Source organism: Pyricularia grisea (genome assembly GCF_004355905.1).
Source record: "Pyricularia grisea strain NI907 chromosome V map unlocalized Pyricularia_grisea_NI907_Scaffold_10, whole genome shotgun sequence".
NCBI lineage: Eukaryota > Fungi > Ascomycota > Sordariomycetes > Magnaporthales > Pyriculariaceae > Pyricularia > Pyricularia grisea.
Window position 1 is genome coordinate 924,236 of NW_022156722.1, and position 14,274 is coordinate 938,509.

The following is a 14,274-nucleotide window of genomic DNA, read 5'->3' on the forward strand; positions in this document are numbered from 1 at the left end:
CGTTTATTGTCGGTTGATCTTGGGCTTTGCTGCAAGATAAGCCACAAAAGTCAGGTCGCTATTTGAAATAAAAAAAAAGCCAAATGAGAAAGAATTCGAAGACGATAAAGAAGTTGATGGTGTCGCGATTGAACTTGCTTGGACAATCAAGTCCTCAAAAGTCTGAAGGACGTCGTAAGCAGCTAGCTCGAGTCACTCAACTTGCTGCTGCATGCACATTACGCGGATAGAATCGTTGAGTTGACGACCAGGGAACTTGATTGGCTAAATGTGCCGTTTAATGAAACAGAGGAGCAAGAGCAAGAATCATGCGGACATAGTGGAGCGAATGAGGGCGGCCGGCTTATCTTGCCATTCGCATACGAATCAGAATCGTTTAATGTTTGGCAAGTGAGATATAATCAAGACGGGGAATATTAGAATAGTGACACTTGAAGACGGGGATTAAATCGAGTAAATCTAAGATCTGCAGTATAGTTTAATTCAGGGTTTTGGTGAGAAACAGGCACAGTACAATGTTCGAAGCGAAGTTACCAGATGGACGATTTGAGGTATGTAATAAAAAGCCCCTCTACTGCTACCCTACCTTATGTACTAATATGTTTGTTTCTGAAAAGGCTGATAATACTGCACTAGTGTCTGACTGCTGTTGAATCCGTTCGGCGATTTCGGGCTTGTTTTTGAACACGATCTCCTTGACCATGTCTCGTTTGCCACAAGCACAGTTCAAGCTATTTGTATTTCATTAATCCGATTCGGGCTAGAGTTAGATTCGCGGGAGATATCTGGAATCTTTACATTCCAGGCAAGCGTGGCAATTTGTCTCAGACGATATTGGGGTTTGGGCCCAGAACAAGCTATAGTTCTCAGCTTGACTCGCTCTCGGCAAGGAATGATCTTGTCCATTCCTGATGCCCTCAACATTTAAAGTCTAAGAGGATGCCTGGGACAAGTTTCTGTGGCAATATATAGAAAACAGTTACATGGGATGATGCGGCTTCTCAGGCTAGGTTTCTGTTTGGAAAAGTTCGTCATGAACAACGGAAACGTTCTCCGCGTTGACCCAGGCAAGTCAGCCCTAAACTTGACCTAGGTCTAGAGCCTTAATTCTAGTGACGCAGCGGTGAGCTGGTTACGAAGATTTGTGCTTTCGGATGCTAGGTGAATCTCACACCTTCACATAGAAGGGTTGACAAAACCTGTGATTATATGCCTCACGCCGAGCGCTGCTCACCACCCGAACAGCTTGTCACTGACAATTCCTGTCCGGTCCCATAGCTCAGTTGGTTAGAGCGTCGTACTAATATGTTGTTCTTGTAATGGCATATCAAGTAATTGAGTGTATGCGAAGGTCGAGAGTTCGACCCTCTCTGGGACCATTGGCCACACAGATGTATGGCATTGCTTTTTGATGATATTTATTTTTGTGGTTGTCGTCAGCCCGGGGATTTTTGTGGGCGGTTGTGCGGATGGTGGGGGCGGAGGTCTATTAAACCCCTGTCTAAGCGAGGTACAAAGAAAGATATATTCCAACATAGACGACTATAAATAACGCATGGGCCTCTCAGAACCGGAAGTGACCAAAAATGGGTTTCATCGTGTTTATCTTTTTTAATTCAACGCTTGCTGCCAATATGTCGCGCAAGCCATGCCAATAGAATCATTTTTGCAATACTAAGGAAGCGAAGACACTGGTGGTCACATTTGCCTTGAAGGAGTTTGCGCGTACCTGACCTTAGTTAGCTAACGTCGCATTCGTCCCATGTGAGCACGGGGCTCCATCCGCGGAAATGAGTTCAGCCCAAGCGAAGTAGGCCAACCCTTGTTCGGCGTCGTGCCGTTGGAGAGTCCCCTTCGCACACCGCGCAATTTGTCCCTCCGCGCAATTTGTCGAACTTCTCTTGTTAACATAGACACCACATCGTCTTCACCACCAGACAATGCCTCTGCCATAGAGTCGAGTCGCGGATCTCTACGCGACGGCGACATGCCACTCTTTTAATTAATTTGTCGACTTGTATTTGTTTGCATAGCTTCGGCCCGGCGAATTGATCGCCTTCCATTCATTCATTCATACTATTTTCATTCATTCACAGTAATTATCCCCTCTCGGGTGTCTTGGAAGCCCGAGGGCCGATCAGCGCAACGCGCGCGCACTAATTCACCACTCCATCGAGATAAACCTTGCTCAACTCTATGCAGCCACCATCATGCGCCTTCCCACACTCCTTGCCCCACGGTCCCTGATCACTTCGATCTGCGCCACCACCGCCGCCCTCTTCCCGACCACCGCAACGGCCTTGACAGAAGGCACCGTCTGGGCCACGCCGCACTCGCAGTACTCGTCGTCTGTCGGCGTCCTCGGCTGCAAAATCGATACGAACCGGGTCGCCTACTGGCCCAGCTCCGTCGACTGCGACAAAATCTGCATCTCTCTCAGCCACGAGGGCCGATCTGTATACCTGCTCCGCGTCGACTCCTCCGAGGGCGCCTATGACATTTCCTACGATGCCTGGAACTACCTGATCACCGGCGAGGGCGCGCGCCAGAAGCCCACTGCCGGCGGCGCCGTCGCCATGGAGTACCGCGAGGCGCCCGCCGACGCCTGCAAGAGCCTCATCCACACCTCTGGCAACAAGCTGCCGCTCAGCGCGTCCAACAGCATGAACTTCCTCGCCAGTTGTCTGGAGCAGCCGAATAGCTGGGTTGCCAAGAACTACGTGCTGTATAACGTCCTCGATCCCATCTGCTCTTGGGGTAACGACGAGACGTGCACGCTCAACTGGCCTGGAGAAAACCAGGCCAAGTGCAAGTCTGGGCTGGGCACACCGTCCGTTCTGAACAACCAGCCGGTTTACAATATTGAGTACCCCACGGGCAAGACGGTGCTAGCTAATAACGGCTCGGTTGTCGAGAACCCTCCGGACGACAATGCAGCGACCACCAGCCGAAGTCCTGGGGGATCAGTCATTGTATTTGCCCTTGTCGCTACCGCCTCGACTTGGCTATTTCCTACAATTTTAGACTTCTTATAGCCCCGAGAGACTGTGGTTCTCGAAAATGGGCAAACATATTTAACTCCACTTCTCCGACCAATATTTTGGTATTTACTTCTTTTGCCTGTCGCGGGGGCGAGGGCCTAAACGTTTGGATACCCCATGTATGCATTGAATTTACCTATTGTATGTGTATATATCTCTGATGATGATCACATATTTTTTGTTTTTGGAAATTGATAAAATAATCTATTCGTTCTATTTTTAAAAACCATGTGTCGCACGGAACTAATCCGACGATTCAATTGTCGGATCGGACAGTAGCTCAAGGCCGGCAGGTAGAACGACGTGCGTTAAATGGCCAAGAACTACTAAGTAACTCTGTACTGTACAGTAAAATACACACTGGACATCACAGATCATCTAAACGTCATCCCGCCTTGTTTTCAGCTCAGCCCTAATACAAACAAACACATGCGAATCATTCAAGTTGCCGTTATAGCACCCCGCTTCCACCTTAAAGTTGCCCACTATCACACTGACAATCCCCACGAGCTTACGAATCGAGGGGCATGGCATCATCAGCCAAGACTTGATTCCTGCTTCTGGACCGAAGGGAAATCAGAAATCAAGTTGCAAGTTGGGAAACATATCTCTTGTCTAGGAATTTTACCTGTAATACCTTAATGACCTTAATGAAGTGACTGTGTTTGTACTTTGTAGTTCAGCAAGCTTCCAACTCAATCCACCCAGCCGATACAATTCATCTGATCATCCATTGGTACTCGATCAAACCCAATTCATTCACACAGTACCTGAGTTTATCCACACACACGCACACGCACATAGACATCTTCCACCAACATCCCTGCATCTTGAAACAATGTCTGAGCTGGTCTCCCGGCTTACAGACCTCAACCCCTTCTCATCCAAGACGCGCGCCGAACGCGAGGTCGACGATGAGGACAAGGGTGAGGAGATTGACGACCACACCGTCGCCGGCGGCGGGCACGGCGGGCGGTCGTCCGAGATCACCAAGACCCAGCTGCGCATCAGCCACGCGCTGCGCTGCCTGATCGCCTCCAAGGACATCCTCACCGAGGCCGAGGCCGGTCTGGCGAACCAGACCATGACGCCCGCGTTGCGCCAGCTCCTGGACAGGCCGCACATCCACGTCCCGCCCGAGCTGACGGACCGCTCGCGTCCCCTGCCAGAGTACTTTGTCAGCTCTAGCCACAACACGTACCTGGTCGCGCACCAGCTGTACGGAACCTCGTGCGCCACCGCCTACAGGACCGCGCTGCGGACCGGCTCGCGCTGCGTCGAGATCGACGCCTGGGACAATGGCGACGACCGCGACGAGCCCAAGGTCACGCACGGCTACACCCTCGTGTCCAATATCCCCTTTCGCTTGGTCTGCGAGACCATCAGTGACGTTGTTGACGAGGAGGCCGCGCAGGCCCGGAAGCTCCCTGCCGGCCCCGACGCCGCCGAGAGGGAAGACGAGAGCTACCGGCCTGCGCCAATCCTGCTCTCGCTTGAGAACCACTGCGACGCGGCAGGTCAGCTGCGGCTAGTCGAGATCATGCGCGAGGTGTTTGGCCACCGGCTGCTCGACAAGCCGGTCCGGGATAAGGGCCACGCTGAGCAGGAAGGAAGCGGGGAGCACGTCAGGCTGGAGGAGCTCGGGTCAAAGATTGCAGTTATTGTCGAGTGCCACCTGTCGGAGGAGGCGGATCTGTCTGACGACGACGACGACGACTCCTCCTCCTCGTGCGACGAGGCCGAGCGCAAGGACCGTGAGCAGTACAAGGCCGAGGCCAAGGCGACGCGCGACACCATCATCATCCCCGAGCTGGCGGAGCTGGGCGTGTACGCGCAGAGCGTCAAGCCTGCCAACGACGCCTGGTTCAACGACACTGCGCAGGCGCGCGACCAGACGCAACCCCTCGCGCTCCCGCACCACCACCTCATCAACATCTCCGAGTCCGGGCTGTCGCGCCACCTCCCCGAAGCGGCCGGCAAGATCGCGGCGCACAACGCCCAGCACCTGATGCGGGTGTACCCCAAGGGCACGCGCATCTCGTCGCGCAACATGAAGGTGATACCGTTCTGGGCCGTGGGGGCGCAGATCTGCGCCATGAACTGGCAGACCTTTGGCGCCAACATGCAGATGAACGAGGCGCTGTTTGCCGGCACCGACGGCTACGTCCTCAAGCCCGAGGCGCTGCGGAGCGGCGGCGAGAGCGGGACGACCAAACCGCGCCGCCGCAGGCTGAGGCTGCACGTCGCGGGCGCCTCGGACATACCCCTGCCTGCGGGTCGGGAGCCCGACGAGATCAAGCCGTACCTGACGTGCACGCTGGCGTACGGCGGCACGAGCCTCAAGGAGGTGAAGCGCAAGACGTCCCCCTACAAGCAGCACAAGATTGGTTTCCTGCACCGCGGGGAGAACCCGCCGCCGACGGACCCGGTGTGGGATGAGGAGTTGGTTTGGGAAGAGTTTGAGGATGACGAGTTGGTGTTTCTGCGCCTGTACATCAAGAGCGATGATTCCTTTGCCAGGAACCCCATACTCACCGTTGCTCCTATCAGGTTGTTGTATGCGGTCGACGGGTGGACGTTTATCAGGATGCTGGATCTCAAGGGCCACGAGACACGGTGTGCTCTGTTGGTTAGGTTTGAGATTGAGGACTTGTAATGTTTAGGTAGCTTTTGGTCGGGGCTGGGCAATATGGCTACTATTTATGGTTTAATGATTTTACTTGGTAATGATGTAAAGAGCTGAAATACAGTGATCCTTTATGTATTGTTGTACCACATTGAATGTCATAGATAGGAAGAAGCAGCATGATGGCCACGAGTTAATTGCATTTATTGTCTTGCATATCGTAACAAAACGGCAACATACTACACGGCCTCATCGCAAAGACCAAAAGCTACTTCCTCCATCTTCACCACAACTTCCCCTCTCACACCCATCAAGACTTGTCAAACCTGTTACCAACCGTCTTCCAGTTGATGACGTTCCAGATGGCAGAGAAGTATTCAGCCTTGCGGTTCTGGTACTGCAGGTAGTAGGCGTGCTCCCAAGCATCAATGCCCAGAAGCGGGGCCAGGTTGCCCGAGACGGGGTCCTGGTTCGCCCTGGTGACGATCGACAAAGCACCAGTGGTCTTGTCCTTGGCGAGCCACGCCCAGCCGCTGCCCTGGATGCCGGCCAGCGTCGTGTTCATCTGCTTGGTGAAGGTCTCGAACGAGCCGAAGGTGGCCTCGATGCCGGCCTTGAGCTTGCCGTCGGGCTCGCCGCCGCCCTCGCGGGAGGCAGGGGCCAGGTTCTCCCAGAAGAGGGAGTGGTTCACGTGGCCGCCGCCGTGGAAGTTGAGGAGAGGGGCGGCAGCGGCGGCCGCCTGGGGCGTGGGGGCCTCGGCGATGGCCTGCACGGCGCTGTTGTAGCCCTGCACGTACGTGTTGTGGTGCTTGGAGTGGTGGAGTTCCATGATCTCGGCTGAGATGTAGGGCTCGAGGGCGTTGTAGTCGTCTGTTTTTTTGGGGGAGTGGTTTTGTTAGTCAATTGTAAAGATTGGTGTTGTTATAGGTGATGGAAAAGTACGACAGATCACTTACACTTCAGGTCAGGGAGTGTGGCCTTGCCGCGGACAAAGCTGGTGCTGGCCATTGCAGCAGGCTTGAAAGCGCGCGAGCGAAGAGCTCCACGGACAGCGGGAGAGGTACGGATAAGAGACGCCATTGTCGATGATGATAATTGTATGGTGATGTTTTGAAAATCGAATCAATTGAGAGTGACTACGACAAAACAGATTCTATCAATAGGCAGGCCCTTTCTTTGATTCCAGAGGACTCGGTCCAGTCAGTGGAAGTCTTTGGAAGTGGAGAGCTTTAGCGATGACATCAAGTTTACGCCCGCGCATCCGGAGCTCGGAGCCGAGCTTGTCATTGGTCAGCAACGCACCCGCTGGCAGTTGGCGTGCTAATCTGGTATGCTGTGGCTAAAAGCTAATAATGCATGAGACAGTTGCAGTGGCCTGTGCTGGAGTTCCCAGGGGCTGGAAAGGGTACGTACCTACCTACCTGCAAGGGTCGAGTCACCCCACCAGCTTCGATACTGCATGCGTCTATCTATCTAATTGCATCACTCCATCCCACCAAATCTGTCGCGCTCATCACATGCATAGACGCGTTCATCGCGAACCGGCGATGAGAAAACCCCCGTAAAGCTGAGGACGGCGACATTTGATGTCACTCCCTCAAGATGTCTTACTACGACATTGATGCGATTCTCACCGATGCAGAGGTACACATTGATCTCCCCGAAATCACTAAACTAAAAAAAAAAAAAAAAAAAAAAAAAAAAAAAGCCCTTTTGTCTGTCCGCATCACTCACTTACACCACCGCCGCCTCCCCCTCACAGAAAGTGCCCTGCGAATTCCAACTCGACGTCCCTGAGCTCGGCTACCTAGACAACACACCAACACACGCACTCAAAGCCGGCACCAAAGTAAACCTCCCGCTGTGGTTGGCCGAGATGCTGGCGCTCGCCAACACGACGCACCCGACCAGCTCCGACCCGGACGACGCCCGATCCTTCGTGTCGCTGAACCTACCCACTCCGCTGTCCGACGAGGTCATCCAGGCGCTCAAGGCCGACCCGCGCTCCGTGCCGCTCCGCGACCGCAGCCCGCACTTCTTCTCGCTCAGCACGCGCGTCCTCGATCTGTTTGAGGAGCGGGAGCTGGCCGCCGTTTTGCGCAAGAGCTTCGTCGTCAGGGCGGGCGACGTCGGCCTGCATGCCAGGAAGGTCGGCGGCGGTGGAGGTGGGCATAACGCTGGCGGCAGGGGGAAGGATGATGACAAGGGGAGTAATATCGGGCTCGGCGGGCAGAGCGAGGAGTTTCTGAGGGGGTTAGATGAATGGGAGAGGAATTTGTTTAGGAAGGCTCATGAGGGTACCAAGGCTGGGAGCGAGTGGATGGACACCGTCAAGAAGAACTGAGACGGTTGTCTTTTGGCTGCGTTATGAAGCAGGTGAGTGACGGAAACGGCCGAGTCTTCCGAGGCGCAACCAAAGCAGCTGAGCTGATCTGAGCGCAAAGAGCACTTGGTACTCTGCCGTGGGTCTTTCCGCTCGAGCTCTAGCCGCGGTTGGTACCGTATGGTAAACCGGCGTGGGATGTGGGTTCTGGAAGGTATTTTGGCCACAGAGGATTACTGGCCTCTTCGTCGGGAGACATGCCTGAGCTTCCAATTGTGATGCGCGTCGCTTAAGTGCGCAGGATTCGGATCATTGAACATGCGGCTAATCGCGTATATCGACTTGGGCTATAAGGAAACGCACTCAGCTTCACGCAGATGTTTGGAGTTAGGGCGTTCTATGGGATGGAACATGGGCAGCACAGCACAACACGCACTAGACTAGTAGCTTACTGCTATTACGGGCCTGGCCGGTTGCTTTTCATGTTGATAAACAGACGAGGCTATGGTGTAAAGACGGATGAATTATGAATAAGCAAATATAGAATAAGACAATCCATGTTTCCAGGTATTGTGTACCAATCAATAGCTATTACATTTTTGAATATGTTGCAGTGGATAGAAGTTAAAACGTCAAATGTGCTAACAAAACAAATACAATGGTATGTTTTAGGGCAACAACAAAAGAGCTAATAATTATGCCAACAAATGAAAATCAACACGATCAGTGTTTTATGGATGCAATGATGCCGTGTTTGTACTACAACAGCCACCGAGTCAAAACAAAGGCGTCAAGCGATCACTTCTGCCCTTGCTTCAGAATTTCCACAGCTTCGGTCCAGCAACGACTGGTGGCAATATCGACTGCCGTCCGACCAGTGTCGTCCTTGAGCTCCAGGTCAACAATACCCCCGCTCGTCTTGCGGATGTGGTCAACCAGCAACCTCAACACGGACAGCTCACCGCTCTCCACGGCCTGCATAATGCCGTTCCATCCGCGGTACATGCGGTTCACGTCGGCCCCCTTCTTGAGCAGCAGGTTCAGCACGTCCATGTCACCGTCTCCCTTGTAGCTCCTCACCGCCTTGACCAGCGGCAGGTGCTCGCCGGGCGAGTTCACATCAGCGCCGGCGTCCTCGATCAGGAACTTCACCATGTTCTTGTTGCCCTCGCGGATCGCAGAGGTGAGCGGGGAAAAGACTCCGCTTCGGCGGTCCTCGATGCTCACGCCCGCCTTGAGCAGCAGCTTGACGCTCTCGAGCCGGTCCGCCACGACCGCCATCTCCAACACGCCCCTGAAGGCACCGGGGTCGCTCAGCACCCCCAGCAGCTTCTGCAGGATGAGCGGGTGGCCGACGGCCATGTGCACCGGCCACCCCTCGCCGCGCACGCTGGGGTCCGCCCCTCCGCGGAGCAGCGCGTCCACCATGTCGGGCTTGTTCTCGCGGATGGCGGTGGTCAGCGCCGTGCGGCCCTCGGCGCTGCGGTCGTTGGGGTCCGCGCGCTTCTCGGCCAGCAGCCACGCCAGCGCGTCCGTGTTGCCGACCGCCACCGCCGTCTCGCAGATGCCGGGAGGGGAGGAGAGGTCCCCGCCGGCTTCGACCAGCCGCGGGAGGTAGTATTCGGTGCGGAAGTGCGTCACGCACTTGAAGCAGGGGTACTCGGCCGAGGAGAGGTTCGGGTCCGCTCCGGCGGCGAGCATCATGTCGAAGAGGTCCTTGCGGTCGTCGCGGATCGATGTGCACAGCGGCGTCCACACGCCGTCCTTGCGGGCGTTGACGTCGACGCCGGCCGCGAGCAGGATCCGGACCGCCTCGGCGTTGTTGATGGACGTGGCCAGCTCCAGCACGCCGGGGGTCTTTTTGGGGTCGGCGCCGCGCGCCAGGAGGACCTCGAGGCAGGCGGGTTGGGACGTCGACGGCCACAGCATGTGTTTTGGCCCCGGGAGGTTGGGGTTGGCGCCGTGGTCGAGCAGGGCCGTCACCACGTCGACTCGGCCGCCGTTGGTGATGGCCTCGAAGAGAGCCGACTTGCCCTCGCGGCTCTTGGCGTTGGCGTCGGCGCCGTACTCGAGCAGCAGCTCCACCAGCCGGAGGGAGGCGTCGCGGCCGCCGACGGCAGAGATGAGCGGCGTGTTGCCCTGGGCGAACTGCAAGTTGACGTCGGCGCCGTAGGTGAGCAGCAGCTGGGCCAGCTCGGGTCGCTGCTCGGCGATGGCAACAGCCAGGGGCAGCTCCGGGCCGGGGATGTCGTTGCCGGAGAGGTTTGGGTCGGCGCCGTATTTGAGGAGGAGTTGTGTTCCCTCGAGGAAGGCGACCTCGACAGCATAGAGGAGCGGGGTGACGCCGTCCGAGTCTGCAGAGTTGGGATCAGCCCCGAAGCAGAGGAGGAGGCGGATGGTCTCGAGGTCGCGGTTGAGTATCGCTTCCCTGAGGACGTGGATGTCGTCTGGGTGAGTGTCGGGGGCGACGCCACGGTCCAGGAGCTGCTCGACAACCTTGTGCTTTTGCGTCTGGACCGCACCGGTAAGGGCAGTCCGCAAGTTGGGGTTGTTGGCCGCGGTGATGTTTCTAGGTTGCCAGCGGGGCATTTGCAGAGGGTCGGCGTGGATCCGAACGGCCTTGATGGGGCCGCTCAGGTCGAGGCTTTCCAGATCGTCGAGCACCGTATCTGCGTCTGTCAAGCCTGGAGAGGTGTTGTCGTCTTGAACCAAGGACCTCGGACGGTGTAGGCTGCTTTCGAGGCGAAGGTTTGCGCCAGGACCCAGGCGCCCCGAGCTGACACTCTTTTCTGAAGGGGCAGTATTCCTTGAGACTTTTGTGAGACGGCCAGAAACGTTTTGCACTTTGCCGGGGATCGTAGGCACATCTGGCCTTTTATTGGATTCTCGCCTTTTATTACCCGCCACCAGCGAATCGCGGTCGTCAGCTGTGGTTAGGCTGCGGTTGTCGTTAAGGCTTTTGCTGTCAGACCTGTGACTAGCACTGCTGTACTGATTTCTGTTTGAGCTAAGACGGCGGAGGTGACCAAGGCTGGGCTGGTCGTCATTGCGGTCCCTCGTGATGTCTGTCAGAGAGTGGGTTGTCGACGAAGACCTGTCTTGTATGCCGATCGGCATTGCTGATATCTGGGGAGAAAGAGAAGGAAGCTTGGGTAGGTCCAGCTGTGGTGCCGTCTCGCTGTTCTTGTGGCTGATGTCTTCAAAAGACCGCGACCTTTTCAGGTTGGTAGTGGACCGGCCCCGAACCATGCGGTCCAAGGCAGCAGCCAAGCCCACGTAGCCCGAGCCGGCCGCATCCTCCGGAGAGATGCTGCCCAGCGACCACTGAAAAACCAGGGCGCTCATCCTCAGGGCATCCCGCGACTTTCCAAGGGAGTCCCTCATCCGCGCGATGGACTTGTCGGCAAACATCATCCGCCAGCCCTTGCGCAGCTTGCCGCCCACGCCGCCGTTCTCGTAGCCCAGGAACTCGCGCATCATCTGATCAAGGATGACAAAGTCGGCGTTTGTCTGTTGGAACTTTGCGTAGAGCTCCTTGACCATGTCTTCGGGGAAGTGCTGGCCGGAGCGGAAGCACTCGGTCAGCCCGGCCTCGATGGCCCAGAGGATCCTGCAGATGTCGAGAAAGTCTTGGGCCAGGTGCTTGAAGCCAAAGGGTGGGTGCTTGACGGCGCCGAGGAAGTCGAGCATCCTCACCGAGATGGTGTTGCCATGAAGCGTGGCCCTTGTGCAAAGCTCGAGCAGAGCATGCCTGCTCGGGTCTTCCATCATGATGAAGTTTATGCTGACGGGTCTGAAAAACAGTGCCGATACTTATGATATACTTGGACGGGCTTATTCTGTAATTTCCTCGTGAAAAAAACTAACAATCCCGTTATTTAGACTGTATAAAATGCTCTTTAATTATTTAGACCAAAGTGTTGAAAAGAAAAAGCAAGTTTCCACTCCATATGAAAAGCGGACAACAAGCGGCTTATACACATGAATATCCAAGACATTAGGAGGTAAGGGGTGCCTCGACCTAGTTAGACCGTACTACACCAAGCCGTATAAACGCATCCATCCCTTAGAAGCATGGCTTTGTTTTCTTCAGCTAGGCACAAACTCCGAAGCAGTGGCTGAAAAGCTCATTTCACCCAATGGGGTAGTGATGGCAGCACGAGGTCAATGATTCAGGATCAAAAAGATCAGGCCATTTCCGCATCCAACAGACGCATCCATCACAGGGCTACGGGACTTTTTTGTTGTTGGCTGCCGCCAAAAGGGGGTAGCGTCGGCTTCCAGACTCGTGGCTGTAAAGGACTAGATGGGGAAAAGTTGTCGATAGAGCTAGTAAGCGAGGGTCTAGGGCTTAGTTGATACCCTTTTCAGACATGATGGGGTCGGTAGTTGACATTTGTATGCAATTCGTGACGTAGGCATGGTGATTTGGAACCCGGTCTACTTTTCATCGTAGAGCGAAAGATCTGCAAAAAAAAGGCCATACGGATATTGGGAAAAATCGTTAATCGGAATCGAGGCATGACCTATCCTCGTACTACCTGCCTTCGACGCCATGCTCCGATTTTCCGACTTTCGGGATCCAAACTTCGGGGATCTGGTAAGGGTTCATCGCTAATGCATCTCCATATTCCATAGTTTCAGGACAGACGTCAACAGATGCCAGTCAGGGTTACGTTCCTTATCACCTTTTGACAGGCGTTCGTGTCAGGACAGGCGGGCAATGCTCGTGTGTGACGAGACAAAAAAGATTCTAGGCCCCCGAAAATACTATCCAAGACAGTAAAATCTTGCGAAGCTAAGGCCACAAGCCCTCCGCGCTACAGAGGGGGGGCCAATTGCGCAACGATATGGTCGAGGCTTTCGGAGTCCTCAGCCCTTCCCTTGGCGCTCAGCCCAAGACTCAACCGCTCCCATCATGTAGTATATGAGACCAGGGATTCACCTCACCTAATAGGCGGATTATGTTTAGCACGAGACATTGACTCGGGTTTAGTAGGATTTTAAACCGACTAGTTTCAGTCAGTCTGGATCCCAACCTAACAATGAATTTTTTTTTCTTTTTCTTTAGTTGCGTGCGACCAGTGGCGATTTAGAAGACGAATTTGGTTAGCAAGTTCATTCTCAATAATCGATCGATCGTGTTGCTGTTCTTGTGTTAACTGGGGTAGACTATTGTAGAAAATTTCCCATTTCACTGGAATAAGCAGTACACCAGATATTTGTAGTTTGATGAGGTAGAATTGCATGTTTGTCGATTTGATCAAAACTACCTCAGCTGCATACGTAAGTAGCTTGGGAGATACCGTTAGGCAGGGATTAAGCTAATAAACTTACCGAAGGTTCTTACCCAAGGTTCTTCTAAAGTTGAAATAAACTGTGACATGCATCTTGGTTTGCCAGGTACGGATATTACGAAGTAAGTCATTACTTGACTTGCACACCTTGGCTTGCTTGGGTTTTCCCGAGGTATCGCGGCAGTTGGATTAGGTTCAGTTAAGGGGGATGATTATGCTGACAAAAAAAAAAAAAAAAAAAAAAAAAAAAAAAAAAAAAAAAAAAAAAAAAAAAAAAAAAAAAAAAAAAAATTATAAAAAAATAAAATAATAATAATACTGTACAGTACAGATTGAACCATATCCGCACAGTATTGACTGGCAAACCTCGGCGAGCAACGGCATGGCCTAGCCGTCTGGTGGTTACTGTGTGTGGTTGTCAGGGTCCCCAGTGGGGCCTTTGGAATAAGCATCGCCACAAAATTTCCGCTGGATGATTTGAGATGGAGGCGATGAAAACCGTGCTAATTTCGAGGTGGATTTCCCATATCGAAAGGGGAATTCGTAAGCGATCTTGGTTGCCGAATTCCATGTCTTTGGCAACGACCTCGGGGTTTATTTTCTTCCCCGGCTTAAATGTCGACTAGGTATTCTTTGTGACCCGTCAATCAAGGTAGGTAAGGTATGCAGCTAGGCATTCAGCACCGTTGGTTTCCAGCTACTGGCAATTAGCTCCACACTAATGGCCGTTATCAACTTCGTTGACGATAGCCTCCATCTGATTGAACGTGCGCCCCACCAGAAGCTTGCTTGACAACGGAAACCCACAGACTATGTGCCAACCATCAAAGAGCTTAACGGATGGAGGATGTCGAATTTAAATGGCGTAGCGCCCTTCCTGAATTCGATACTGTACAGTAGTATCTATGTCCGGACTCTCGGGTTTTTACAAACTAAGTTTTAACTATTGCGGAATATTAAGATAACAAACAAAACAAAAGAAGACCC

At 53.8% G+C, this 14,274-nt stretch overlaps 5 protein-coding genes across 5 annotated transcripts; 3 read left to right on the plus strand and 2 right to left on the minus strand.

Moving 5' to 3' along the window:
- Positions 1-2,210: 2,210 nt before the first annotated feature.
- PgNI_11784 (uncharacterized protein) lies at positions 2,211-3,035 on the plus strand (the record flags this gene model as incomplete). Its single annotated transcript, XM_031131748.1, has 1 exon — positions 2,211-3,035. One exon carries the CDS (start codon positions 2,211-2,213, stop codon positions 3,033-3,035), a length of 825 nt encoding a protein of 274 aa, XP_030976546.1.
- An 844-nt stretch (positions 3,036-3,879) lies between these two features.
- PgNI_11785 (uncharacterized protein) lies at positions 3,880-5,697 on the plus strand (the record flags this gene model as incomplete). The annotated part of the gene is made up of 1 exon (XM_031131749.1): positions 3,880-5,697. One exon carries the CDS (start codon positions 3,880-3,882, stop codon positions 5,695-5,697), a length of 1,818 nt encoding a protein of 605 aa, XP_030976471.1.
- Positions 5,698-5,719: 22 nt separating this feature from the next.
- PgNI_11786 (uncharacterized protein) lies at positions 5,720-6,867 on the minus strand. Its single transcript, XM_031131750.1, has 2 exons — positions 6,624-6,867; positions 5,720-6,537 (listed from the first exon to the last, which is right to left on the minus strand). Exons 1-2 carry the CDS (start codon positions 6,745-6,747, stop codon positions 5,978-5,980), a joined length of 684 nt encoding a protein of 227 aa, XP_030976641.1. The 5' UTR covers positions 6,748-6,867; the 3' UTR covers positions 5,720-5,977.
- Positions 6,868-7,216: 349 nt separating this feature from the next.
- On the plus strand, positions 7,217-8,521 carry PgNI_11787 (uncharacterized protein). Its single transcript, XM_031131751.1, has 2 exons — positions 7,217-7,311; positions 7,430-8,521. The coding sequence occupies exons 1-2, from the start codon at positions 7,270-7,272 to the stop codon at positions 8,009-8,011; spliced, it is 624 nt and encodes a 207-aa protein (XP_030976470.1). The 5' UTR covers positions 7,217-7,269; the 3' UTR covers positions 8,012-8,521.
- A 267-nt stretch (positions 8,522-8,788) lies between these two features.
- Positions 8,789-11,761, minus strand: PgNI_11788 (uncharacterized protein; the record flags this gene model as incomplete). Its single annotated transcript, XM_031131752.1, has 1 exon — positions 8,789-11,761. The coding sequence occupies one exon, from the start codon at positions 11,759-11,761 to the stop codon at positions 8,789-8,791; it is 2,973 nt and encodes a 990-aa protein (XP_030976510.1).
- Positions 11,762-14,274: the final 2,513 nt, after the last annotated feature.

Excerpts from the sequence above, each read along its gene's own strand:
- PgNI_11786 (XM_031131750.1), bottom strand. The coding sequence starts at position 6,747 with ATGGCGTCTCTTATCCGTACCTCTCCCGCTGTCCGTGGAGCTCTTCGC. Across the intron at positions 6,538-6,623 it reads CACACTCCCTGACCTGAAGT|ACGACTACAACGCCCTCGAG; the intron begins GTAAGTGATCTG and ends CCAAAAAAACAG.
- PgNI_11787 (XM_031131751.1), top strand. The coding sequence starts at position 7,270 with ATGTCTTACTACGACATTGATGCGATTCTCACCGATGCAGAG. Across the intron at positions 7,312-7,429 it reads CGATTCTCACCGATGCAGAG|AAAGTGCCCTGCGAATTCCA; the intron begins GTACACATTGAT and ends TCCCCCTCACAG.